This window comes from Penicillium griseofulvum, assembly GCF_001561935.1.
Source record: "Penicillium griseofulvum strain PG3 chromosome Unknown contig_80, whole genome shotgun sequence".
NCBI classification, from domain to species: Eukaryota; Fungi; Ascomycota; class Eurotiomycetes; order Eurotiales; family Aspergillaceae; genus Penicillium; species Penicillium griseofulvum.
Window position 1 is genome coordinate 808,301 of NW_024467471.1, and position 26,876 is coordinate 835,176.

Here is a 26,876-nt window from a genome sequence, read left to right on the forward strand (position 1 = left end):
TGGATAGACCTACAATGGTCGAAGGCAATGCCAGAAAAGAGTTATTCGGGGAGTATGATATGGCATAGAATAAGAAAAGCAAAAATTCTATTCAATGTATTGACATCGTGATGAAAAGATAAGCAAGCGTATCATGCGTAAATTCTAGGCTGAACAAAAACAAATGGTCTAGCGACGCTTCGCGGCACGGATCTTCTCCTTGTGCGCGAGGCGATCAGCAGCCCGAGTAAGGGCAGAGCGGATGTCACCCTTGGGGAAACTGCTGATATCGTAGTATGTAGGGGCGATATCCTGGAAAGGAGTTAGTTAAATGAATAGTGAGTATAAGGAGGAATGGAAACATACTAAAAGCCATTCTGGCTTGACTGCAGTGACAGTACGGATGTAGTTCTTGGTAGTGAGAACGAATTCGTTATACAAGACCCACTCGGCCTCGTGGGCCAAGACGGTGGACGGGTGCAGGAGCACGTTCTGGTTGTCCTTGATGGTAAGGTATTGGCTCTTGCCGCCAGTGTCCTTCTTCGCGACCTGCATGAAGAAACCGGCGCAAAGGGCGCGACGGATGTTCTCGTAGTACTTCTTGTCCTCGAAAGGAGTGGAGACCATGTCAAGATCCTGGCGTTCCATGATGCGCAGCAGCTGGGAGCGGACGTTATCGGCGGACTGGAGGGCACGGTGGGAGAGGAAGTGGTCGTGGCACCACTGCTTGGGGTTTGCCTGGGCGGCGCTGCTGCGGTATGCGTGGTAGACGTTCAGCATTGTCAGGTGATCTCCGTCGGGGTGGGCGAACAGGTTCTTCATCTCGTCGGCACGCTTGCGCTGGGCAGCGGGACGAACGAAGACCTGGGGCACAGACAGAAGCGCGGTGATGGAAAGGATTTCATTAGAGCAGTAGAATTCGGGAGAGCTGATCAGCATGACAGCGAGGGCGGGGTCGAGAGGGAAGTCGGATGCGAGACGACCCAGTTGAGTAAGGTTTCCATCATCGTCCAGACAAGCCAAGTAGTTCAGTTCTTCCAATGCTCTCATCAGAGTCTCGGGAGCAGGCGGGTCCATCAAATCGAAGTGCACGAGATCATCAACACCAAGCTTCTTCAGTTCCAGCACCGTTGAAGACAAGTTTGACCGAAGAATCTCGGGATAAGTTGACTCGATCAATTCCTTCTTGAATGCGCCCTCAGTGTAAAGGCGGAAGCACTTTCCGGGACGTGTACGACCGGCACGACCAGCTCGTTGCTGTGCGGAGGCCTTGGAGATGGGGGAAACGAGGAGTGACTCGACACGAATGCGGGGGTTGTAAATCTTTTGCTTGGAGAATCCAGGATCCACAACGTACACGATACCATCGATGGTCAGAGATGTTTCGGCAATGTTGGTGGACACAATGACCTTGCGCCCGGGGCGGCCGCCTGGCCGGCGTGGAGGTGGTGCAGGATCGAAGATGCGCTGTTGCATGTGAGGAGGAAGACTACCGTACAAAGGGTAGACCTTGATAGGACCAGCGTCGGCCTCGCGAATCATCTCATCTCCCTCGAGCGCGATTTTCCGGGCAGCATCCTCAATCTCTTCTTCACCAGTCAAGAAAAGAAGAATATCTCCCTCAGCTTCGGTGGCGTGGATTTGGAGCACAGTCCGAACTGCAGCCTCGACGTAATCTTGCTCAGGCTCGGGGGTGTAGAAGATCTCGACGGGGTGGGTACGACCAGGAACTGCGAGGAGGGGTGCATCCATGAAGTAGCGCTGGAACTTTTGCGCATCCAGAGTAGCAGACATGATAATGATCTTCAAGTCAGGCCGACGCACTACAACTTCCTTCAAAAGACCCATCAGGATATCTGTCGCCATGGTTCTCTCGTGAGCCTCGTCAAGCATGATTGTGCTGTAACGCGACAGGTTGGGATCGTTCATAGCCTCGCGAAGAAGCATACCATCAGTCATGTACTTCATGATGGTCTTTGGGCCGGTCATATCTTCGAAACGGATACTGTAACCGACTTCCTCTCCAAGCTTGACGTCCATCTCAGCCGCCACACGTTGGGCGACGGACATAGCAGCCACACGACGGGGTTGCGTACAGGCGACCATTTTGCCCTGGGTTTGGGGGAGATCATCGTAGAGGACGAATTGCGGGATCTGTGTGGTCTTTCCGGAACCAGTCTCACCGACAAAGACAAGAATCTGGGACTGTTGGTAGAGTTGCAGGAACTCATCACTGGATAAAGTGGTTAGTACATATTTCTAGAATGGCTGTCGGGCAGCACTCACCGTTGCTGGTGGACGGGCAGATCGCGACGGGTCTTCAGAATTGAGAAATATTTGCTAGAAAAAGGTCTGCCATTGAAAGGGTTGATATCGCCATCTTCGGCCTTCTTCGCCATCGCTGAAGTTGTCTGGTGTCGCTTAAACTTGGCCAGGGCCCCGTTGTCGGAGCCATTTTCGTTCTCGTACATGTGAGCGAGGTAGGGGTTATTCTTAGGGTCTCCGCCATCCATCTTCTGGCGCTTTGCGCGCGAGCCACCTTCAGAGTCAGATCGGTTATCAGACATGGTGGAGGTGAAAAGGGAGGGTGTGTTGAGAGGGAAACTCGGCGGAGAGAAGATGCTGAGATACGGAAGAAAAAAAATATGAGATAAGGAAGGTCGCCCGAGCGCCACAACTGCCTATCAGGCTCACCGCCAGTCTATTCTGCCACTCTCCACAAAGGGATCGATAATCTTCGAGCTTGTTGATGCTCTGTGTGTTTTTGTCTGGACTTCTCTGGGTTCCTCCGAGGCGTGTGGCTTCTTTGAATAGGAACACCTCATAACAAGTTTTGTAGCTCCGTTCCTCATCAGCTTTTATCCACATCCCTAGTTCCATACCACCCCCACCATCGCGCCAGAACTTCTCCATCAATATGGAAAGCTACAATCCTTCTGAGGATCCAGGGCCATCTTTCTGCATTGGGCACCATGAGCACAACAGACTGGTTACTGTGACCCCTCGAGTCATTCAAAACGTACACGAAAGCAATGTCAGTCCTTTCTCTCACCTGTGACATTACCTTGATTGCTAACTTGATTATAGTATGATATGATGACTGTCCCGATCACGACTTCCCATTTCCATTCGCGGGTTCTTGGCCTATTGTCCTCTTATTTGGCCAATCTGGAATCCCCAACTTACGATGTTGTTGGAACCATGGGTACTACCCAGAACACTCGGCCTATAGTGGTTCCGCCGCTCTCAAAGGCCGACTCGTATCTCACCCCGAATGAAGCAACCAGTCAATTGGTTGGTGTTATCAGTAGCTGGATTGATCTTTGCTCACCGGACCCGTTAATTGCAGATTTGTCCCGGCAAGTTCTGATGTTGGAAGTTGCGTATGCTGCGTTTTGCGGAATTGGATATCTTTTGATTCCTGGCCCGAAGTTGCATCATGGTTCCTTGCATGCCGAGGGTGTTATCTATTATGCGCGCGCGATTCAAGATGCCTTAGACCTCGGTCCCTACATCCAGTTCCATATTTGGCAGCAGATGGTTGACAACCCAGAGGCCGAAGTTGATACTATGGGCGACTTGGCCCCGCTTGCTCGGGCAGAATACCTGGCGCCCGATGAGGGAGCTCCACTCAAGGTTGATCCGTTTGGTACCTGGGAAGCCTGGGATTCAATCAGAAAGACTTGCAAATACCACACAAGACTGCTCGTTGGTAAGACCCCCTCCTTTTAATGGCCTATCACCAATGTCACGATATTTTGAACTAATGCTAATCTGAGCTGTAGCCCTTTCTATGCCGAAGCAATTGCCGTCCCTGTATGTGCAATCCCGATGGCATTCAGAACCAGTGCGTTTATTGACGATTGATGGCTCCACGTTCCTGAAGAACCAGAAAGGATACCCAGTCTTGTCCAAGGCACACCAAGGTCTGATTGCGAAGATGATGCGTCTTCGAACTGCGCCGTGGATTATCCTTTGTGGCGTTGGTCCTATTCCTGGGCTTGAGAATACCGAAGACCCTGATACCAACAAGGCTTCGATCTCTGGGTCTGACTATCCAAGTCTGTCACAGGCTGGCAAGAAGCACCACGACCCCACTCCCCACCTCTCGTATATTCGCAATCTGCAGCAGCGCCAGCCACCGCGGACAGCGATTGAGAGATTCGGTGTGGGATACCAGGACTATCTACAGGCTCCTCTACAGCCGCTGACAGTCAACCTGGAGAGTATCACATATGAAGTATTTGAAAAGGACCCTATCAAATATGAGTGGTATGAGAAGGCAATTTGTAAGGCCTTGAGAGACTGGGCGGACCAGAAAAAGGCCACGTCTCACCCAGATGGAAAAGTGATTGTTGCCGTTGTAGGAGCTGGTCGCGGTCCACTAGTCACTCGCGCGCTAAAGGCTAGCGCAGATGCTGGAGTGGAGATTGATATTTGGGCTGTGGAGAAGAACCAGAACGCGTTTGTGTTGCTTCAGCGACACAACGACACAATCTGGGGTGGCAAGGTCACCCTGGTCCAGTCAGATATGCGAAGCTGGAAAGGACCTCTTGTCTCGAAGAAGGGGGCATCTGAAAGTTCTGAGACCCAGGGTTCGGCCATGTGCCACACCCATGTTGATATCCTCGTCTCGGAGCTGTTGGGCTCCTTTGCGGACAATGAGCTTTCTCCGGAGTGTTTGGATGGTGTGAACGACGTGATCAACCCCGTCCACGGCATTTCAATTCCAGCCTCATATTCGGCACATTTCACTCCGGTTTCCGCCCCCAAATTGCATGCTGATGTTGTGCACCAGACGGTGTCCAACCCGGCCGCCCCAGAGACCCCATACGTCGTGATGCTTCACGCCATTGACTTCCTCTCTACGACCGGTACGCCTGCTGGTGGTGAAACCTCCAACCCTAACAATGTAGCTAGGGCATCTACCCCGTCGTCGTCATTCTCCACCACTGAATTCCCCACTCCCTTTGTGCAGACTGCCTGGTCTTTCTCTCACCCGAACCGACACATTCCTCCCCAGTCTGCCATGCAGTCGACCATCTCGAATGCCCACAATGTGCGCCAAACACGCCTAGCCTTCCCTTCCCAGAACCGAGGTGTGTGCCACGGTCTCGCCGGCTACTTTGAAACAGTTCTCTACGGCGATGTGGAGTTGTCTACCAATCCAGTGACCATGGATGCCAAGAGTGCAAGCATGATCAGCTGGTTCCCCATCTACTTTCCCTTGAAGGTTAGTTTCCGGGAATACCCGCGTTACTCTCTCGCTTTTATCATTTCCATGTTACTAACCTTTGCTGCCTAGACCCCACTTAGTGTGCCCGAAAATGGCGAGATTGTTGCCACAATGTACCGTCAAACCGATGATCGGAAGGTCTGGTATGAATGGATGGTTGAGGTTTATGCCCTTGAACCTACTGCAGCTACTGTCAAACCCACTCCTATCAGCTATGCGCAGGCTGGCTCTCCCAGTGTGGAAAACCTGAAAACTAAGGGAAATGCGAAGCCAAGCTCCCGTCCTGGCTATCGCCGTGTGCGGGTGGGCATGAGCGACTTGCACTCTAGCATCAAGGATGGTTGTTTAATGTGAAATCTACAAGGCGAATAAAAGTTTGGGCCATTAGCTCTAGTATTGCTAACGAATTCAAGTTCATTTTCAGGGAAAAAAGCCCCCAAAAGAAAATCCCTCAGACTAAGCTTTGTGGATTTATTGTACCGAGTAGTAACAGTTGATCTACATAGATCTCGCCGCAATGGGTGTTGAAATATTTCCCTACATATTCGGGCCGAGTAAGTCAAGCTTCTTGCCGATCAATTCGTTTTCATGTGCTCGGGATAAGTCCGATTTCCACAGACACCAGCATATTTCCCCCAGCATACATCATCTTTCGGAGTTGAATATTCCCCCGCGATCCACTTAACTCCAATACCGGATTTGACCGGAGATGGTTCAGCTCCACCTTACCCCCACGATCTCTGGCCGATTGGATCGCAACAAGGGGCGTGATCTATATTTTGTCGATCTTTGTACGAATCCGGAATATCCTCCGGGAGCTGAACTGTGCCCAAATTTTTCATCACATGTAGTATCCATGGATCATTGTATGATATGGGTTCCTACGTTGCGAAAAAAGGCTTGCGCAATTGCGGATTGAGGAACCATATGGATCCGTCGCAAGCATATAAAGCCGGGGATTCCCACCGGGGTGTTTTCAGTCTCGACAGGATACGGACGTTGATCACGCGACACTATGCGTTTCTCTCTATTCACAGCCCTATCCGCAGTGGTTTCGCTGGGTCATGCCCTGCCCAGTAAACTGCAGCCTCGAGGTATCTTATACGTTGTCCAGTCCACATAGAACATATCACTCACATATCCTTAGATGTTTCGACCACCGAACTGACCCAATTCAACTTCTGGGTCCAGTATGCCGCCGCGGCATACTATCTCGACGTCTATAAGGCTCAAGTGGGCGCCAAGATCCTCTGTTCGAAAGGCAACTGTCCCCTAGTGGAGCAAGCGGACTCGACTGTATTCTATGACTTCTCCGAGTAAGCAACCCAATGAATCTATACCAAGACAATACACTCACACACATACAGCACCACCATCACCGATACCGCTGGCTTCATCGCAGTCGATCACACCAACGCAGCAATCGTCCTCTCCTTCCGCGGCTCGTACTCAATCCGCAACTGGCTCACCGATGTCTCATTCCTATTCACAGACCCCGATCTCTGCAAGGGCTGCTTGGCCGAACTCGGCTTCTGGAGTTCCTGGAAACTCGTCCGTGACGACGTCATCAAACAACTGAAAGATGCCGTCGCCCAGAACCCCAACTACGAATTCGTCGTAGTGGGTCATAGCCTCGGTGCCGCCGTGGCTACCCTTGCCGCCGCTGATCTCCGAGGCAAAGGATACCCGTCGGCTAAGCTGTACGCGTATGCTTCGCCTCGCGTGGCTAATAAAGCTTTGGCATCGTACATCACGGCGCAGGGAAATAACTACCGGTTCACTCACACCAATGATCCGGTCCCTAAGATGCCATTGTTGACTATGGGTTATGTTCACGTTAGTCCTGAGTACTGGATCACGTCGCCTAACAATGCTACTGTTAGCGCTTCTGATATTGAGGTTATTGAGGGAGATGTCTCCTTTGCCGGAAATACTGGAACTGGGTTGCCGTTGTTGACGGACTTTGAGGCGCATATTTGGTACTTTGTGCAGGTTGATGCTGGCAAGGGCGATGGGTTGCCATTCAAGAGGGTTTAATTTTGATATAGTCCCTCGATTTTGATAGATTATATTATAGATACGTGATATGTATAAAGAATAATGATTGGGTTCGGGTTATACACAAGATAAAGAATCCAACTATGAAGGGGCAAAAATAAAAGTCGCAATCCTTCCAAAATCACAAATAAAGTTGAAAGATAAGCAATTCGCTCACCTCCGGAGCTCACGAGACATTCAGTCGGAGATCCGTCGGCGAAAAAGACCAAATTGTGGACGATCTTAGTAGTTTCTGGCCTTGCCATTGAAGGGCAATATATAGTGGAGATCCTTCGAGAGGGGTTATCTTAGTTAAATAAATAGTATTAAATCCCCAATTGAAGATTAGGGAAATCTATTCAAAATGTTATATACCAAGCTTTTATTGGCAGTATTGGCGAACTCTGCCGCGGCACAATTTGTACCCGCCCCCACGGACTTGATCACCAAGAAGGGACATGCCGACATCAATGTGCGATATAAGGAAGTGCCTGCTGGGATTTGTGAACAAGACCCCAATGTGAAAAGTTACTCTGGTTACGCCGATGTTGGTGAAAATGAGCATATTTTCTGGTAATAATTCCTCGAGATGAGCCCTAGACAGCGACTGACGAGCACAGGTGGTTCTTTGAGGCTAGAAATGGAGACCCTAAAGATGTATGTCCCGACGATATTCGTGCATTTCCAAAGTGCTAACAATCAAAAGGCACCACTTACAGTCTGGATCAATGGAGGACCGGGATCGTCTTCGATGATTGGATTATTCCAGGAATTAGGGCCATGCGGAGTTGATCACGACGGCAGTGTATACAACAACCCTTATTCTTGGAGCAACGTGAGCAATATGGTAAGTTTGCTTTTTTTTTCTTAGTGTTTGCTGTGACTCTAGCTCAACTCTCGCCAGCTCTTCGTCGATCAACCTGCCACAGTTGGATTATCATACACAATTCCCATTCCAGCCTACGAAGATGACGATGGCAATATTGTCCAGTTACCCAGCGACGAATGCCCCGATTATGCACAGAAATATGGAACATGCGGCACATACTCCAAACCTGACATCGGCCTGGTCCCTAATACAACAGCAAGTGCGGCACCGAATATGTGGAAGACACTACAAGGGTTCATGGGCGCATTCCCGAAGTACTCAAGAAATGGCATCAATTTCGCCACCGAGAGTTACGGTGGTCACTATGGCCCAATCTTCAACAGTAAGGCCCCAAGAATACATTCATGCGACTGGCACTAATTCTAGAATAGAATACTTCGTCGAACAAAACGCCAAAAAGCCCCACGGCTCCATCAAGATCGATCTCGAGAACGTACTAATTGGAAATGGCTGGTTCGATCCATTAATTCAATACCAGGCATACTACAACTTCTCCGTCTTCCCCGGAAACACATACGACTACAATCCATACAACGAGTCCGTGCAGGCAGAATGGTACAACAACCTCTACGGCGAAGGAAACTGCGTCGATCGAACTCGAGAATGTTACGCAACGGGTCGAGCCGATATCTGCGCTGCCGCGGACACTTTCTGCGCTAATAAGGTCGAGTCCTTATTTGATACCTACTCCGGTCGGGACGAGTACGATATGCGTGAATTGTCGCCCGATCGATTCCCGTACTCTTTCTACGTCGAATATCTCAACAGTCCCAAAGTGCAAGCTGCGATTGGAGCGTATCAGAATTTCTCAGAGTCATCCGGGACCGTGAGCAATGCGTTTGGAAGCACAGGCGACGACGATCGCGAGTCCGGGACCATTGAGGCTGTGAGGAAGTTGCTTGAAGCTGGAGTGCAGGTTTCGCTGTATTTCGGAGATGCGTAAGACTTCCTGTGGGATCACTATAGACTACGCTAATTTGTGCTAGCGATTACAACTGCAATTGGCTTGGTGGACAGGTTGTGGCGGAGGAGATCAATGCGCGGGGGTATGAACATGCTGGCTTTGTGAATATCACTACTTCGGATGGTGTCGTTCATGGACAGGTTCGTCAGAGTGACTTGTTTAGCTTTGTGCGGATTTATGAGTCCGGACATGAAGTGCCGTTCTACCAGCCGTTGGTTTCGTTGGAGATGTTTGAGAGAATACTCTTGAGGAAGGATATTGCGACTGGTGAGAAGCATTTGAAGCCGCATGGTGGGTATCGGACTCATGGGACACCGACGAGTGACTACCGAGAGGGAAATAGTACTATGGTTTGGGAAGTGCTTGATAGTAGTGCGACATACAACACTACTCTCAATGGGCCGAACCCTTCGAAGGCATCGGCTCCAGCTTCGGTCAGATTACGCAGACAGGGGAACTGAGAAGCGCGTGGGAAAGGATTGAGGTTTTGCACTTAAGTCGAGGGCAGAAAATGCACTTACCCGGAAAGATGGACAGACTATGCAGTGGTATAGACGCTAGGGGTCAAACCCCCATTTCTAGATAATCTCATGTCTCATTTTGGCCTGGTTCTTGACCGCTCCTTATACTGCTCTATCAAAGCTTGAAAGGACATTTGCACAAATTAAGCCCTTTTCCTTTTTTTGCCGCCGACCTATGTTGTATCTAAGCCAAATGGTATCTGAGAAGACTACTAAAAAGACTACTGAAAAGACTACTGAAAAGACTACTGAAAAGACTACTGAAAAGACTACTGAAAAGACTACTGAAAAGACTACTGAAAAGACTACTGAAAAGACTACTGAAAAGACTACTGAAAAGACTACTGAAAAGACAAAGACTACTAAAAAGACTACTAAAAAGACTACTAAAAAGACTACTAAAAAGACTACTAAAAAGACTACTAAAAAGACTACTAAAAAGACTACTAAAAAGACTACTAAAAAGGCATCACACGGCCGCTTATGCGGCCCACTATTCTTTTAATAGTAATTTAAATATCTTAAATATTCTCCTGGTCATATTTCCGAAAATGAGACATCAATCCATCGATATTGCCCAGAAATGGGGGTTTGACTCCTGGCGTCTATACCGCTGCGCAGAGTGACAGTGATTGCCTAATTGGGAATTAAAAGGAAGAACCTGGATATTTCTGAGGGTGTCTCTGATTTCTCGTCAAGTGATATTCTCAATAGGAGAGGAGGGTCGAGACAATAGGTCCCCAACCTTGCTTTTTGTTCCCCATTGTCAAGGTCCTAGACCTGAAATACGATAGGTGGGACTACGAACTTCAACATGTTCAGGCAGTAAGTCTCTGCCTCCCCTTCTCGGAATGGAGCCTAAAAGAAGGAGATAATGAAGAAAAAATATAGAGCTAACTTGAAATAGTCAGAACCCTCATTGCCCAATCCCCAACCACCGAGCTGAGTACCCAGTAGATTATCGACACCCTTGTCCTCAACGTGTGACATTGCTAGCTCTGATATTCGGGATGCGCAACCCGTGAACTTCCAAGAGAGGATCGACAGTATATGGCATGACAACAGACAGGACAATGTTTTGGTTTTCTCAAAATATCAAACGATTCTGGTAAGCTCTTCCGAAGACATAGTTAGCTCTCTAGCCGCCACAGATGAGAACGTTGAGATAAGAGCCTAAGTTTCCATCTGCTCCGTGCATATACTACTAGTCTACAAACTAAAGAGTGGTTGCCTTGCAAGGTTCAATGTTACGTAGGAAGTGAAGTGCTTGTCCAATTATTTGATTTGATCTGAGTTTCAGTTAAAAACCACAATTTCATGTTAAAGTAATCTTTCCATGTCTGAGAACATTGACGCCACAGAAGACAATTCCCAAGATTCAACTCCTTCATTTCATTCATTGCATTCCATGTTACTCTTGGGAAGTTTTGATACAAGGCGGCGTGGTGACACGAGTATTGGTTTACTCGGTCAGGTCGCTGGCCTCGTTGGCCATCCCCGTTTGAACAGATTCCTCAGGCTCAGACGCGGCCTGCTGGGTGTAATTTGGAACGGTCGTTGGAGGGGACCCCGGGTCACCCACGGAGGCAATCCAGGCAGCCCAGGGAGCCAGGCGTCGTCGCTTGGCTTCCGCTTCGTCGCCAGAGGATGCATCTTTGGCTGCTGCACGCTTGCGGGAACGCGGCTTCTCAACTGAGGTACCAGGGTCGGTATCATCAGATCCGATGGTTTTACCAGCGTCCCTAAACTTGGAGAATGCATCGGCAGGCTTGTGGGAACGCGGCTTCTTCACTAGGGTACCGGGGTCGGTATCATCAGATCCGATGGTCTCACTAGCGGCCGTTGCCTTGGAAGCAGCATAGGCAGGCTTGCGGGAACGCGGCTTCTTCACTGGGGTATCGGTACTAGCAGGGTTGATGGACTCGCCAGCGGCCCCAGACTTGGGAGCGGCATTGGCAGATGCCGACTTTCGTGGGGAGCGTTCGTTAAGAATGGCTTGGAAGCGGCCCTTGGCGCGGAAGTAGTTGGTGCTGGCAGAAGACTTCTTCTGACCAAGGTATCCAGCCAGCTTCTCCATGTCAATCTATGTGGATAAGATTATGAGATAGATATAACGAGATGTTAGATAGATGGGATGACTGACCCTGCCATTATGGCACAGGCTTGCGTAGATAAGAAGCTTAACATCTCCCGGCTTCAGCTCACGGAGAGGGTCGTCAGATTCATTTGGTTTAGTCATTTTGTTCATTTGTTTGATAAAACAGTGAAATAAGATCGTGGAGTAAAGAAGGAATAAGTGACGGGAAAGTAAAAAGAAAATAAATAACAACAAAGGGGAGGGGGATCACTGAACGAAATCGCAAGAGCAACGAAACAGGAAGGCGCGAGACGCGACCAGTGAACCGCACCTTCCCCCTTATTCGTTTAGACGACAGAGCTATATATTCATGTTCCTTTAGTCTTATTCCATTTATTTACAAGCAAGCTGAGTTCATACTCTAAGTATATTTACCTAGACCCCCTGAATGTCCTCACATCTATATCCTCAGTAGATCTTCTCTGCTTAGATCCAAGGAGTTTGAAATACAACTATGAAGTATAAAGCGATCCAAGTAGATCCAAGGTCTAAATCTAAGTAGCAAGTCAAGATATAAGTACAAAACTTACTAGCAGTTAAAGACGTAGGGCCGTTTAGAATGTCCTATGAGTGGTATACCGGCCATCGTGAATGTGTGAGTGTACTTACTATAAACACTGTTTAGCTAAAGGACAAAGTCCTATTCAATCTTGACATTAAATTTGTAAATAGAACTTCCGTTATTGATGATATTATTGTTATGCAAATAATGCATGCGTTGTAGTATGTATAACTAGCACGAGCCACATCAGCCTCATCAGCCGTCATCGGACATGTGATGAGTCCACCCCTTGTTCCCAGATAAATTTCCAAGTCATCACGTACATAATATTGTGGTTTTTCGACCATCAGAATACTATGTAGCATCCTTCACTCGTATAGACAGCCTATCTTCTCTTACAAATGTATTCAATACCAGATTCAGCCAAGAGAAAGGATCCTTTACGCCCTCCACGACTTTCCTCAGTTAGTGTCTATAGTCCTCCTCTAGGATATTACAAGCTAATATATCTTGCCTGATTAGGTTATTGAAAACCTCAACACTATCCAGCCTCAGGCATGCCATGTTGATGAGGCTCTGGAAAAAAGTCGTGATTATTGGTATCACCTGACATCGCTAGCTGATGTCCATCATGATCGTGGCTTGGATCCAAAGCACACAAACCCACGCCGCACTCTTCATAGGATCCCCAAATTCCAAGGACGGCCTAAAAGAACCCATGTCCGCACTTATGGGCACTCCCCATCTGATGTTCTCTGCATGCAAGCCTCCTCAACTTGGAAGTTAATAGGGGACTCGGAATGCGACATGATTGAGAGAGAACGAACAGTCGATGCTGTACTCAAGATTGGCACCAGTGTTACTATTCCCTATAGTTTCAATGGTAATGTCTTCAATTCTTGGATTGGCACAGTGGAAGAAAAAGACACGTGCCCAAACTACTTAGGGATACTTACAATTGGATGGTGCTATATACTCTCTGCGCGGCTTGTTGAAATGCAAGGGGAGGGTGCTACTATGCAATATACGACATCTGAGGTCGAGTACTACGGCGAAAACTCTTGCGATCTTCCAGACACTAATATCATCGATGTTGGGGAAGCGGCTGAGGATGTAACTCGGTGGTGGTATGCGATTCTAGCTCAACATGAAGGATGGAAAGCCATTGTCAAACGAACCCGCCATGATGAATTTATCGCTCCGTGGATGGTGTCGCGAACATGCGAAACACGCTTTGCTATCAAACAACAGAGCTTTTCGCCAACATCCTCATATACACCCTTGTCGTCAGAGAAGGCTTTTGATATTCTCGCTGAATTTGCGCGATTGCATAATCTGGGTAGCCAATTCCCCATCGCACTTATGACAGCTATAACACTACCGACACATCAATACTATATGTCAACTGTCCAACTGCCATTTCCAAGAACAACTAGTGGTAAACAGCCCACGACTCCCACGGATATTATTCCAACAATATGGTCCAGTCTAAACAAAGAGCTGCCCTATTACATGACTTTGAGTTGCAGTCCAGAAGTAATGATGTCTACTCTTTGCGGATCATTCTGGGAACTCGACGTTCCGTGCAATCTCGTCGCTCCTTGGCTGCACCCGCTTTTTGAGGAGATACTAGCATCTCCCACGGGAAAGGATTACGAAACACTCGCTTTAATTGGCGCAATACGTCGACCCAACATAGGTGCACTTTGGATGGGAGCAGCTGCAGGCGGACTAGCCCCAACAATCATTGCAAACGTCAGAACAGCCTGTCCACCCCTCGACGCATATTCGTTTCCCTGGACAGGCTGTCTTCAAACTTTCATGGATATCGCAGGCTCGGGTTCATACGCGCACGGAAATCCGGAACACATCTCAAGGCCAGATGTATGGCGCTTACTACACCTTCCTCAAACCGAAGGTGACGAGCTGCTTTTTCGAAAGAGGCCCCAAACGCCTTGGGAACCTTGGGGAATATCGTTACCAAAGGACTGTGCGCTTCGAGTTACTTCGCATTTGAAATGTGCTCGACATGAATACCAATACCATCATTGGAATTGTGAACTGCAGGAAGGCGTTATCCGGGATGAGGGATTTACAACAAAAACGGTGACCGAAGATCCTTGCGACATGATCCATGTCAAAGAGCCGAGACTGTTCCCGAAGAGAGAGCTTGACCAATTGGCTTCTGAAGAAGCCACGTTGTACATCTTCCTCTGGTTGAGCATTAACGGGGAGGGTAAACCGTCAGAGAGTATCTATCAAGATGAATGGCTTAGAGGTATTTGGGAGGAGGAGGAAGATGATTGGGAAGATGAGACTGATGATCGAGACTCGAAAGGGCTCATTGGTCTTGAAGATCGAGTGAGAGCCTGGCTTGATTCAATTGGCTGATAAGATTTGCCCGTTTAATATCGCCTGTTTTACCCTTCCTTGGCAGTTATATATCGTAGAATTTCAATGTGCGAATAAATAATTCAAGCCCGGATGCACGGATGTATATGAGTTGTGCCCTCTAATCAGGGTCCGAAGGTGCGACAGAAAATCTCCATGTAAGACATATTAAATGAACCCATTATACTCCAAACATAAAGCTGGTATAAGAAATGAGTTAATTAATTAACCAGACACGTAGGTTGTACGGAGTCTGCCACGGAAGATAGGCCGAAGCCGAGAAGGTTACAACGGCATATGGGATAAGGGGTTCGAGTGCCGAGTTTCTAGAAGTTCGATGACAACTAAGATTGAAGGAAGCAGAAATTGTACAGGGATAATAAATTGCTCACTTGGCATTTCCTGCGCAACACTTGGAAGTCGAGCCTCTGGCTTCTAAGTGGATAATGATTCACTTTTACACGAATAAGATGATATCTTGGCGACCAAAATTTTAATATCCCTGCAAGTGCAATGTATTTCACTTTGACAAGAATTTTTTGATTAACTGATCTAGTCTGGCATTTACACCAATGACATCTATTTGCTCGGTGGCAATCATCTTCATCAGCTGAAACCCCCGATTAAAGTTAGCTGAGCCTACGTAGACAACATGCAATGCCTGGGTACACACGGCTTTAAGCCTTTTTGTCTTTTCGTTTCATTATCGTCGCGATGCGTCCAGAGTTGAAAAACACCTGGACTCCTGGAATCAATGTCTTAACTTGGTTTATGCTGGTGACAGCTATTCTGAGTGTCTTGACACGTCTAGGGACAAAATACTTCATTTTTCGAAAGTGGACGTTTGATGATGGCCTCGCCTCTGCTTCGTTGGCGCTCTGTATCGCGCAGTCAATTGCTGTCTCGGTAGCGACAGCGCATGGACTTGGACAACATCGTAACATGTTGTCTGATCTTACACTCGAAACTATAATGAAGGTATGGATAAGAGAAGCTTCTTTCTTGGATCATTTCTAACCAGTTTGAATCACTAGGCCGAGTACGCCGCAACCATTCTATTCATCGCCAGCATTTGTTTCTCTAAACTATCGCTTTTGGTCTTCATCCGCAACTTGACTCCCGCGTCCTTGGATCGCCGATTTGCGCTCGTGTTGGGAATATCGATCGGACTGTGGACTATTGTTAGCATTTTCACGGCTGCATTCCAATGTGGTGTACCGCAGACATGGAATTATCTCTATGGGAGTTGTTTCGACCGAGTGAGTGGCCTTTCGATACGTAATGAGAAACTAGCTAACCTTATACCAGGGTGCATGGTGGAATTACCTCGGCATCACGAATATCTTGACAGAAGCCGGGATAATGAGCCAGGCACTATTAGTTATCGTTCGCATCCAGACCGATTTCAGCAGAAAGGCTAGTCTGTCTAGCGTGTTCTTGATCCGAGTTATGTACGTGCGAAATCTAGGCTCCAGTTTACGAGAATCCACTAACGGTACTCACAGCGTTATTATCGCGATTATTTGCCAACTCGCTTACGCCAGTCAACTACATTCCTCCTCCGATTCCACCTTTGAGAGCTGGGCCGTCGCTGTTTCCACTCAAGTAGCTCAAACCTTGAGCATTGTCACAGCCTGTTCTCCCCAGTTCAAACCTTTCTTGGATAATCTGCGATCATCAGGAATGGGATTGGGTATGACGAGTTCCAACTACGGGAGCAAACATCGGACATATGCTGTTAGCACATTTAAAAATTCTCGTCGGATGCAGGGAACGCAAGGAAGTGAAACTCACGAACTAGTGTCGATGCCCCACCAAGGGACGGAGACGGTAGTGACATCCACCCGGGAAGACGATAATGAAAGCCAGTCCAGTCAATCTCGCATAATTATGGAGACACGGACTTGGACCGTGACTGGAGGGGTACAGAGCTGAGGATATTTCGGAAAGATCCTTGATTCCTTCGCTTATCCACTTTAGTGCAGGTTCTATATTGTTTCTAGACATTGACCTCTTCTGCTTATAGACCTCCACCAATAACAATAGTTAATATGGTATCAGACAATCGACTAAAAATCCACTAAAAATCCACTAAAAGTCCACTATAATCCACTTCAATCCACTTCAATCCACTTCAATCCACTAAAATTGAAGTCTAATAAACATCGCATCCTAAATAATATCCGATAGAGTGAACTCAATTACCACTGTTCTTTGTAGTTATTCGCCAGTGGCGCGGCTGAACTCCCTCATTTTGCAATCGCTTAGAACCTTTCGAATATCTCCCGATATTTTAACGCCACATAAATTATGCCGAGACTTATGACCTGATATTAACATCCCTGCTGCATTAGCGCATAAAATGTTCCAACCACATGTGTGCAGAATTGATTGGAATTGATTGCGCTAGTTTCAAACCTTTTGCCCCTTGACCCTTGCACCTCCATGGCAAAAAGATTCATTATTCTCCTTTGATCTGGAGGTTTTGCTTTTTCCTATCACATATCCAATATGTTGTCTAAATATTCGAAGCAGGTGTCTTCGGGGGCGCAGGAGATCGGCGAGTTATCAAGGAAGGAGCTTGATGATGCCAATCTTGCGCGCATGGGCAAACGCCCCGTCTTGAAGGTAAATGATGTTTGAGAATTTGTATCGAATATGGATTAACGGAAACAGCGAAACTTTGGTTTAATGTCAATGCTTGGTTTCAGTTGTACAATTCTGATCACCTGGGAGGGAATTGTTGTGTAAGTGATAAACAACTAAGCCTGAGAAAAACCTTGACTGACTTTGCATAGACTATTCTTGCAAGCATACGCAAAGTAAGAGACACTAATAGGTTGTCGACACCCCGCAGTGCTAACAGTTACACAGTGGAGGTCCAGCCGGAGCTGTATATGGATTCCTCTTCGTTTGGGCTGGTGTCGCGGCTACCTTTGTGGTTCTATCGGAGTTGGCATCAATGTATGGAATCACCTCTCTCTCTCTCTGCCATATCAAGGCTAACCGATTAATAGGGCCCCGACATCTGGAGGGCAGTATCATTGGACATCTATGCTTGCCCCGCGATCGTGCATGAAACTCATGAGCTACCTGACAGGTAAGCGGCAGATCTCCACAGTGCAAAATTAAAACTAATATATGTTACAGGTTGGCTTACGGTCATTGGATGGCAAGCTACATTTGCAACCTCATGCTATCTGGTCGGCACCTTGATTCAAGGCATGATCATCCTCACAAACAGTACATATGAGCCCAAGAACTGGCATCCGACTCTTCTATTCTGGGCCGTCGTAGCATTCTCCGTCGCCATCAACAGCGTCGGAGGAAAAGTCCTTCCTCGATTCGAGGGCATGATCTTGATTATCCACATCCTCGGCTTCTTCGCCATCCTCATTCCCCTAACCTACATGGCCGACCATGGAACCGCTGAGGAGGTCTTTACCCAGTTCCTAAACACAGGCAACTTCCCATCCCAAGGCCTATCATTCTTCGTCGGAACAGTCGGTTGCATCTTTGCATTTGCCGGCGGTGATGCCGCAGTTCATGTGCGTCCCTCCATCTCCCACCCAACCAAGATCAAAAACTAATCCCTCGAATTTCAGATGTCCGAAGAAATCACAAACGCCGCCACCGCAGTCCCAATCTCAATCATGCTCAGCGTCTTAATCAACGGATCCCTAGGTTTCGGCATGTTACTCGCCATGCTATTCTGCAGCGGCGATCTAGGCTCAGCCCTCGAGTCAAAAACAGGATGGCCCTTCATGGCGATTTTCCTTGAAGCAACAGGCTCCGTAGCCGGAACCGCCGCAATGGCTTCCATCGTCACAACCATGGGTGCCACCACATCTGTCGGCATGCTAGCCTCGACATCGCGCCAGTTCTGGTCTTTCGCGAGAGATCGCGGTATTCCCGGCTGGCGATTGTGGAGCAAGGTATGTTCAATTCGTAATTTCTCATGAATCGAGCTAATAAAAAACAGGTCACTGAAACCTCCGCCATCCCCATCTACTCCGTTATGATAACATCGGTGATTGCCTGTCTGCTCGCGCTCATCAGCATCGGCTCCCCCGTCGCTTTCAACGATCTCTGCTCGATGTCGATCTCCGGATTGTACCTGTCATACATGGTAGTTGGTGGTTTGCTCCTGTGGCGCCGGTGCACGGGCGGGATCAGCTCTGCTCGTAGCAGCAATTCGGATGTTATCAACACCGCCGGCGCGAAGCTCGTCTGGGGTCCATTTCATCTACCCGGTATCTGGGGTATTCTTATCAACACCTGGGCTTTGGTTTATATGACCATCGCTGTGTTCTTTACCTTCTGGCCGACGGCTTGGGTTGTGTCTGTTCAGACTATGAACTATAGTGTTGTTGGGACTTTCGGGACTATCATCCTCAGTCTTTTCTACTACTATGCTCGTGCGAGGAACGTCTATACCGGTCCGGTTATGGAACATATTCTATAAAGCAGCGAAGTGCTTGGAGGTATTTTGTGATTTGTGGGTTGGAGCTTGCCATTGTATATAATGTATAGTTTGGATATTAAAGGTGCGCGGTCTTTGGCTTGACCAAGAGATAAAAGCTTGTTTATTTGTGAATTAAGATGCACATTCGACTTTCTGTCTGACCGAACCTACAGTGCAAATCACGACGATGTGTAACACCTCGGTTTCTATCCGGCGTACCACCAAAATTCGCAGTCAGTTCTATATCAGGGGACTGTCAGAGAAATTACGCCGATATATCGCCGACTGCCCAAATTGTCTGGCGCACCAAACGAAGCGCCATAAACCTTGGGGGACGTCAAACCCCCTCGACAGCGCGCAGATGCCGTTTCAATGTATCGACATAGATTTTATCGTGAATCTACCAGAATCTTCCAAGCAGAACAATGCATGCATGTGCGTTACTTGCCAATTGTCGAAGAATGTAGCCCTGCTACCCGGAAAAGTCACCGACACACCTGAGATTTGGGCTGTCCGGCGACTTAGCTTTTTGATGGTCACAGGATGGATGGGGAGTCCCATTCAGTATCGTGCTGACCGTGACCGGAAGTTTATCGCCGACGTATGTAATGCCGAATTTTGTGCCACGTGGATCGGAAGTATCAGCCTCGTGGGAAACTTTGGTCTTCGAAAGCCAATTTCACGAAGCCTTTTCCTGTCTTTTCCGCTATCGACTACAAAACTGACATATCTGAAGGGATATTTTGAAAAAGAATCTCTAAAAAGACCACTGAAAAGACATCACATGTCCCCTTATGCGGCCCACTATTCTAGTCCATGCATACATAAGGCGCGTAAAAAACGTTAAAGCTTACTAGGTAGCCTACTTAGGTAGGAGCCACGATCGACGCTCTGGGCATTTTCCGGATATGGACCGAAAACGTGGACGAAACGTGGAAAGAAACTTAAATTACACTCCCGCAAAGTAAGATTGGATTTGGTGCGGCTGATCGGGTCATTCAGCTTACTATCGAAACGAGGTATCGTAAATTCCAACATTATAGTAAATAACTTTATTGACCGGGTTCTGTTCATTCTCTATGAAAGATGCAAGGAGAGGACCTTTGTTAGGTATTCGTTCTCTATCATAATCGACCAGAAGCATGCATGTTGACAGCCTACTCCGTCGACAAAGTTAGAATCCGCTAGGAGACCGAGGTCACACATGTTCCACCAAACAAAGAAAGCGATTTAGTACCACTTCCAACTAAGCGGTGTGATGAGAGACAACCCGTTTGTAGGCGCTGTTGGGTATCACAAAAGCGATTCGCCTTGTTGCCTTTTCAAGGCATCAGAACCAACACACATGCAAGGGAGGTCACATCTAGCGCGTGAAGGATTCAATTAAAATCATGTGATAGGGCTGTGGCGTCGGCCGTTTGTAGATCTAATTCGTATATGCAAGGGTGTGTGCGCCTTGCAGATCGTTTGACCGGGCGCTTAACACGTGGAGCTAATCCGAGCACACCAATCACATAATATGAAGATGGGGGATGTGGGAATTGTTGGATTCTGGGTATTATAAGTAATCATGTAATAGCTAGTTTCCGTAGATAATCCAACAGCCCGAGATTGCGGCTGAAAATGGTCAGTAGTGCGTTGTCTTGCGCGGGGTCTAGTAAAGCAGCTCAGATTGAATTAAATCTTAGTCTTATGACATATTTTCATGGTATCGTATCAGTAAAAGAATGGTATAAACGCGCCGGAAATGGGCCCAGATATCAAGATGACCCTAGCAGTTTGCAGGCCGGAAGATGTAAGACAAGGACAAAAACGCTAAAACAACAAAAGGCCGAAGTGGCGTATTAACTGGTAATTCTCAGCGGTTGCCGGACAGCTGGTTCATTTGTAGATGATCCCCGTATTGCAAATGTGTAGGAGGCCATGAATAGAGCGGTAGTTGGTCCTGAAAAATATTAGCCAATTGTTTTTTTTGGCGGTTTCCTGGCCACTCACTGTGCTCTCGGTCTTTGTTAACGTAGGATCGATATCAATATCCGGGCCCCAAATCGCCGGGTCCATTTGCTGGGGTAGTGAAAACGCCTCGGGTTTTAAGATGCTCCGCAGGTATTGATCGATAGCAGTTACCATCTCTACTGGCATGCCTGTGGTGGGGTATTGAGGGTTCGTGAATGAATCACTCGGGACGGGCGAGCTGCACATCTCGTTCGTGTAGTTCTCATTTGTGTAAGAGTATGGGGAAGGGTGGTCGTCGACGGGTGTAGAAGATTGGCTCTGGCCTCTGGAATATTGGGGACATGAGACTGAGGAATCTATGCTTCCCCAAACGCCGGAGAAATTGTCGGAAGTTTCCGCTTGAAATGGAATCCGAGGGGAGTTAGTTGGTGGCGATTGCATCGGCTGTTGCAAGGTTGGCTGATGAGTTGATGTGTTGCTCTGGGGGTATGCGGTTTCCTTTCGTGCTGCACTCTCACTTTTATTCGGATTAGTCTATGGGTTCGACCTTTTGGGGCTGTTAAGGATTACTCACTGCCGACCCATATGCTGAGTCAAATAATCTGGACGATGGAATGCTTTTTGACACCCTTTGAATGTGCAAGGGTACTGCCTTTTGGGCTCGTGGCTAAGCTCATGCCTTCTGCGGTGTTCGGCTCTGGTAAACACCTGTATGGTGGTAAGCGAGATGATTCATCGGCAATATCTCAAGAGTGCGCACCTTCTGACATCCGGGGCGCTCGCATGCGTGGACTCGCTTCCCCTTCATAGCTTTGCTGACCCGGTTGGAGTTCGTTTGGGGCGAAGGAGCGTTCATAGGACTGGGATACATCTCCGTTTGTTGTGTGCTACTTGGTAGTGTTGAGGGCATGGGAGTAGCGCCGTTAAGGTCAAATGGCGGCGCAATAGAAGCGGTGTATGGGGTAAATGTGGACATTTTGTAGTAGAAAATAAATGAAGTATACTGTCGTATGAATTAGGCGGTTCCCTTTCGGGAGTTACACGTTTATTCGTGAAAGTTATGGGAGCTCGGAAAAATAGAAAGAGATAGTTATGGGAAAAAAAAGAGAAAGGGGAAAGGGGTTTCTTAAGGCTTTTAGAAGCGTCAACAGCTCTATGGGGGTGTGGATATGGCGGACGGTCTCGGTCGTATCTCCAAATCCTCAACCTATATGCCGATCTTGGAGTGGCTAATTAATAACATAATCAAGAATCAAGCTAGTTAATACTAAATAGTCAAACAAAAAAGAAAAAAGAAAAAAAGCCTGAAACGACCCACAGAACGCCGAGTCTTATAAATTTCAGCTAGCAGGGATATAGGGCAGAATCAAATGGAGCATCGTTCGCTGATTTCATGACGGGGGATCACCTCCCAGTCGATCAGATCAGCGCCTTGGATCACCCACATAACTTTCGGACCAAAAATTATCCTATTGGATAGTTCGCCCCACTAAGTGTTTACCCACATCTCGGATCCTAATATGATTGAATGAGGTGTTCTACGGAGTACTCCGTATGTTGTACTGCATTTGAGGGAAGGACATCTAAATCTTTGGAAATATACAAATAGAATTCTGATAAAATACCTCAACTAAGCGTTTGGTTTCGGCCGTGGGGTGATCAGTAACCCTGATGATAGATTTGATGCCGATCAAAAGAGAACCCTGGGTATCGCCTTCATTTCCTGAATGGGGTATGAGGCAGGGTTTACTATCTGGGTTAAATCTGCCTAAGTATTTTTTGGCGAATTACACGTGGATCATTGCATAGGTCATTGCATGGATCACTGCATGGCATGTTGCAGGAATCTGAGTCGAAAAGAAACCAACATCTAAATGTGATTGGTTCTAGTCCCATTTTATATAAGAAAACAAAGAGAAACAAAAGAATTTAACACATTCCGTCGATCCAACACTTCAATGGTTTTGATCTCCCGATTTTTCACTAACGAGGCTCCGGGCGAGACCCACTTTGGCGTTCAATATGCATATACGCAACGACCAATCATTTTGCCTTGTGTGGGTCTTTTCTTCTGAGCTTGGGTACTTTTTACAATCACTTCAACACTTTCATACAGAAGGGCGTATTGGCTCCGTACTCTTTTCCTTCAGAGAACCCTATCCCTTGACCCACAGGAATTCAGGTTACATCGAGAAGCTGGGGTCTTAGACCGTGGGGGCCAATACAACATACAATATAGATGCCTATCCATTCCCCGATATATAATTTGTAGAGCCCGCGTAATTACCACTTTCGGTTGCTATGTAACCTTCTAGCCCCATAATGATTTGGAATTATAGATATCCTGAGTTTCTTCGCTTATTCTATGCTAATCGAGCCATGTCTCTCTCCACATCTCCATTCGAAGGTTTCAAGCTTCAAGCAATGGTCAATGCACATGCATTTGGCCGCTCACCCCCCGCCCGACTAAGATTTTTGGATTACTGATCTGGGTTCAATATGTCCCCGTGAGAAGGGATATCGTTCCAAGGTTACATATTAAATTCAAACTTTACCCTAGAAGCACTAAATAGGAATTTAAAATCCGACATTACTGGGTGAGGTTTGCCCCTTTAGGGCATATAATTCCGAACTCCGAGCTCCGACAATGCTACTACATACACAAATGATGTCAATGTATATCCCTGCAAAGGTTAACTGCTTCCACATGGCAAAATACTTGCTCTCGCCCTTGGCAGGGGTTCGATATCTCGTATTCCAAAGCCACATTGCTTCGCCTACGCTAATTCATGCTTCAAGGGCCAAAGATCAGCATTCACACCCGCGACGTGGGCATCAAGTGGGACTCGATGTGGCTCTCCCCTGTCGTTCACCACGGACCGTTGTCACTCACAAAGTACAACATCAAGACATTAAATTTCCACCTTTTTACCCTGCCAAGATAGCCTAGGCAAGAAGGGGCGCTAATACATGCATGCTACCAATATTGAGTGCCATATTTCAGGTGAATTCAATCAATTAAATTTGGAAAGGGTGAGCTACAGAGTGGCAAGTGATTAACATTAATTACCGGTATTAGTAATTACTATCAACATTGTAGGCACATGCGGCTTCTCCCGCCCGGGCTATCATTACAGTTAGTGCCGGGTTTATGATCGACCATACACTTCCCCGAGATCCGTTAATCTACAGGTAAATGACGCTCGATATGGGATACGGAGTAAGCACCTTGATCATAATGTACAGGCTACCACTTTTTCTTGTCATTTCCAGTCTTTGGTTATTTTCGTTAGATACATAAATTTCCATCTGATTCAAACGTTCGATGCCATTCATACATTGAGACTACCCGTGGACCCTTGTGGGGGTGGTCTCATAGAACTACACCGCTATAGCCGAGGTTTTCCCGGTTGCGATAAGCAGTGAAGTTGATAAAATATATATTTTACTCTGTTGTCTCTGTTTTGGTTGCAAGACATATTTCTAGCAGCATAGATAATTGGCTAACGTTAGATAAGACATACGTCGGTATGCTCCATATTAATCCGTTGATCCTATTATAATTTAATCAATTTTCCGGAGGATGATTTCCGATTTGTATTCAGGGCGCTACGGTGGAATTGGGGAAGTAAGGGTGCGGACCTTAAGAGTCGTCTTGTTTTGCCATGGACGAATTCCTAGGCTCCACCCGAAACGTGTTCAAGAATGTGGATCCCACCAAGTTGTACATGCCTCGTGGAAAATATCTAGAATTAATTAATAGTCGAGTTCGTAATCCTAACGGCCGCTCCACAAGGGCTCTGTCTCCCCCACAGGATCTTGAGCTGCATTGATGCTCCGCCTCCAAACAATAAAGCAAAGAATGACCTACCTAGGCGCGAAAAGGAGATGGGTTTAAAGCTACCCATCCCACTAGGCGGTACCTCCAAACCAAAGGCGAATCGTAGTACACTGACATTTCCAACGGTGGCGATCAAACTCGCAGCAGCCATTGTGAGGACGAAGCTGTAAGGCCAGTACGGAGATTTCACCTGATGATCTACGTTGAGATTGTTCCTACACGATGAAAATAAGACGTAAGAAACTGTCATCTGACTTAAATTAAGCTAGGATAATACTGTCGAAATGGAAAGGTTACTACATGATTGGTTAGACATGTCGTCAACAGTGATTGGGAATGCATCCACGCTTAGCCAGTTTGGGAACGCCATAGCAGTAGATGAGTTGCTAATATCACTCTTGATTAACAGCTAGAGTAAGATGGTCCACCAACTCTTGAATCCAGTCGAGGTTGGACGCAGACGAGAGCTGGGTTATAGATTAATTGATGATGTTAACTTACCAGAAGCTGCCTAGCGTACGTCCATGGATGGATATCCAGTTATAATTACCTAATTAGTCGTAACTCCGCACGTGGGTGAGTCTCCAAATTTAAATTAAAGTTGTACTTCCAGAATACTAGGACTTCCATACAAATTATAGGTACCATAGCATGTAAATATCCGGGGATAACCTTGATTTTTTTTTAATAATATTGTTCCGGGGTGAAGTACTTCCGTACTCTCCTGATGTCTCCGAATACAGTAGGGTAAAACATGTGAAATTAGGATATTTGCTCAAATACCGTCATCATACCATATTGCGGATACACGGGCTATCGAGGGGCATGCATAATGCAAATTTAATAATATAGGTACAATTTGTGTAGGATCACCATAAACAATCGATTTAGCTCCCAAGGTGTCCTCCCAATTATGCCCCACTTATTCCCATATCAAGCACCATCTTGCGGTTACGAGGTGGGCCGTGCATTAGGTAGCGGCATCTGGATCTCCCGTGGTCCCGGTCGGGATGAACGGCTTTTCAAGGTTCAAAGGTTGTTTTAGGTATGTGCAGTGATACGCCTCCGCCCCACATGGTAGACACGTTGTTTATGCGTTTTGGGAAAGCGGTGTTGATATGAATGGTCTAGCGGGGGGCAATTCTCTCAATGTAGGGTGGTTACGGAGCACATACGCAATTCTAGGCATTGGGGGCGGAATCAGATATCTTGTGGAATCACCCGACTAGGCCCTTTTCTTCTATCACAAATATTCTTTCTTCCAAATTTCCATATGAATATTGCTAGTCCTCATTTTCAAGTCCACCCTTTCTAGCTTGCGGCATGTGCCGTCGGACCACGTCAAGGCTGTCGAGTTTCTTAGTGTAATTGGCACTGCTAGTCGGGATTGGAAAATACTAGCCTCACACAATAATCATAGTTGTATTTATTTATTTATTTGTTTATTTATTTTGCTGATTCTCGGGGATACCACTCATGAATGAAGCTATAGCGATAAGAACAATTTTATTCACAAAATTGTGGTTTCTCGGAATGAAGATCACTCTTTAAGCTTCACGGACCTAAATATATCGCCCGCTTGATTCCTGTCATTCCCTTCCCTTGAACTAATACATTCTGTCAACATTTCGTCCTTTTTAACTGCATATTTTAGTTGTAAATGTCAAATACCACAACGCATCTAATCTCCTAATTAGTCCTTAGCTTTGCACTAGCTCAACGCCTCTAGAATACTGCACACCCCTGCCATTGTGATAGCCTGAGTATAAAGTCTGCAAAAGAAGAATAACCGCGGGAAAAAGCACCATGCCAAGAGATTAAAATGAAATGTCTCATACAAGCGGCTTCCATTTCTCTTCTAGACATATGTGACTTGGGGCCCGGTATGTCTTGTCAATAAATAGCCGGTCATCGTCTTGCCAGGCCCTTTTGCCTGCTACCTGGTGCCCGAGATCTCC

The 26,876-nt window shown here is 47.0% G+C and overlaps 8 protein-coding genes across 8 annotated transcripts; 5 read left to right on the top strand and 3 right to left on the bottom strand.

Annotated features, from left to right (window-relative positions):
- Positions 1-168: 168 nt before the first annotated feature.
- PGRI_013290 (DEAH-box ATP-dependent RNA helicase PRP43) lies at positions 169-2,546 on the bottom strand (the record flags this gene model as incomplete). Its single annotated transcript, XM_040789042.1, has 3 exons — positions 169-291; positions 346-2,212; positions 2,266-2,546. The coding sequence occupies 3 exons, from the start codon at positions 2,544-2,546 to the stop codon at positions 169-171; spliced, it is 2,271 nt and encodes a 756-aa protein (XP_040645995.1).
- A 350-nt stretch (positions 2,547-2,896) lies between these two features.
- PGRI_013300 (protein arginine N-methyltransferase) lies at positions 2,897-7,252 on the top strand (the record flags this gene model as incomplete). Its single annotated transcript, XM_040789043.1, has 7 exons — positions 2,897-3,013; positions 3,067-3,691; positions 3,765-5,212; positions 5,285-5,555; positions 5,722-5,769; positions 6,363-6,531; positions 6,583-7,252. The coding sequence occupies 7 exons, from the start codon at positions 2,897-2,899 to the stop codon at positions 7,250-7,252; spliced, it is 3,348 nt and encodes a 1,115-aa protein (XP_040645996.1).
- Positions 7,253-7,616: 364 nt separating this feature from the next.
- On the top strand, positions 7,617-9,566 carry PGRI_013310 (Peptidase S10, serine carboxypeptidase; the record flags this gene model as incomplete). Its single annotated transcript, XM_040789044.1, has 6 exons — positions 7,617-7,825; positions 7,873-7,909; positions 7,959-8,099; positions 8,157-8,463; positions 8,513-9,080; positions 9,128-9,566. 6 exons carry the CDS (start codon positions 7,617-7,619, stop codon positions 9,564-9,566), a joined length of 1,701 nt encoding a protein of 566 aa, XP_040645997.1.
- Positions 9,567-11,088: 1,522 nt separating this feature from the next.
- Positions 11,089-11,874, bottom strand: PGRI_013320 (uncharacterized protein; the record flags this gene model as incomplete). Its single annotated transcript, XM_040789045.1, has 2 exons — positions 11,089-11,709; positions 11,770-11,874. 2 exons carry the CDS (start codon positions 11,872-11,874, stop codon positions 11,089-11,091), a joined length of 726 nt encoding a protein of 241 aa, XP_040645998.1.
- Positions 11,875-13,261: 1,387 nt separating this feature from the next.
- PGRI_013330 (uncharacterized protein) lies at positions 13,262-14,656 on the top strand (the record flags this gene model as incomplete). Its single annotated transcript, XM_040789046.1, has 1 exon — positions 13,262-14,656. The coding sequence occupies one exon, from the start codon at positions 13,262-13,264 to the stop codon at positions 14,654-14,656; it is 1,395 nt and encodes a 464-aa protein (XP_040645999.1).
- A 714-nt stretch (positions 14,657-15,370) lies between these two features.
- On the top strand, positions 15,371-16,591 carry PGRI_013340 (uncharacterized protein; the record flags this gene model as incomplete). Its single annotated transcript, XM_040789047.1, has 4 exons — positions 15,371-15,634; positions 15,691-15,915; positions 15,965-16,107; positions 16,162-16,591. 4 exons carry the CDS (start codon positions 15,371-15,373, stop codon positions 16,589-16,591), a joined length of 1,062 nt encoding a protein of 353 aa, XP_040646000.1.
- A 576-nt stretch (positions 16,592-17,167) lies between these two features.
- PGRI_013350 (Amino acid/polyamine transporter I) lies at positions 17,168-19,121 on the top strand (the record flags this gene model as incomplete). Its single annotated transcript, XM_040789048.1, has 8 exons — positions 17,168-17,284; positions 17,333-17,403; positions 17,455-17,478; positions 17,531-17,620; positions 17,674-17,756; positions 17,807-18,204; positions 18,262-18,591; positions 18,639-19,121. The coding sequence occupies 8 exons, from the start codon at positions 17,168-17,170 to the stop codon at positions 19,119-19,121; spliced, it is 1,596 nt and encodes a 531-aa protein (XP_040646001.1).
- Positions 19,122-20,979: 1,858 nt separating this feature from the next.
- Positions 20,980-22,053, bottom strand: PGRI_013360 (Zinc finger, C2H2; the record flags this gene model as incomplete). Its single annotated transcript, XM_040789049.1, has 4 exons — positions 20,980-21,066; positions 21,117-21,594; positions 21,652-21,785; positions 21,838-22,053. 4 exons carry the CDS (start codon positions 22,051-22,053, stop codon positions 20,980-20,982), a joined length of 915 nt encoding a protein of 304 aa, XP_040646002.1.
- Positions 22,054-26,876: the final 4,823 nt, after the last annotated feature.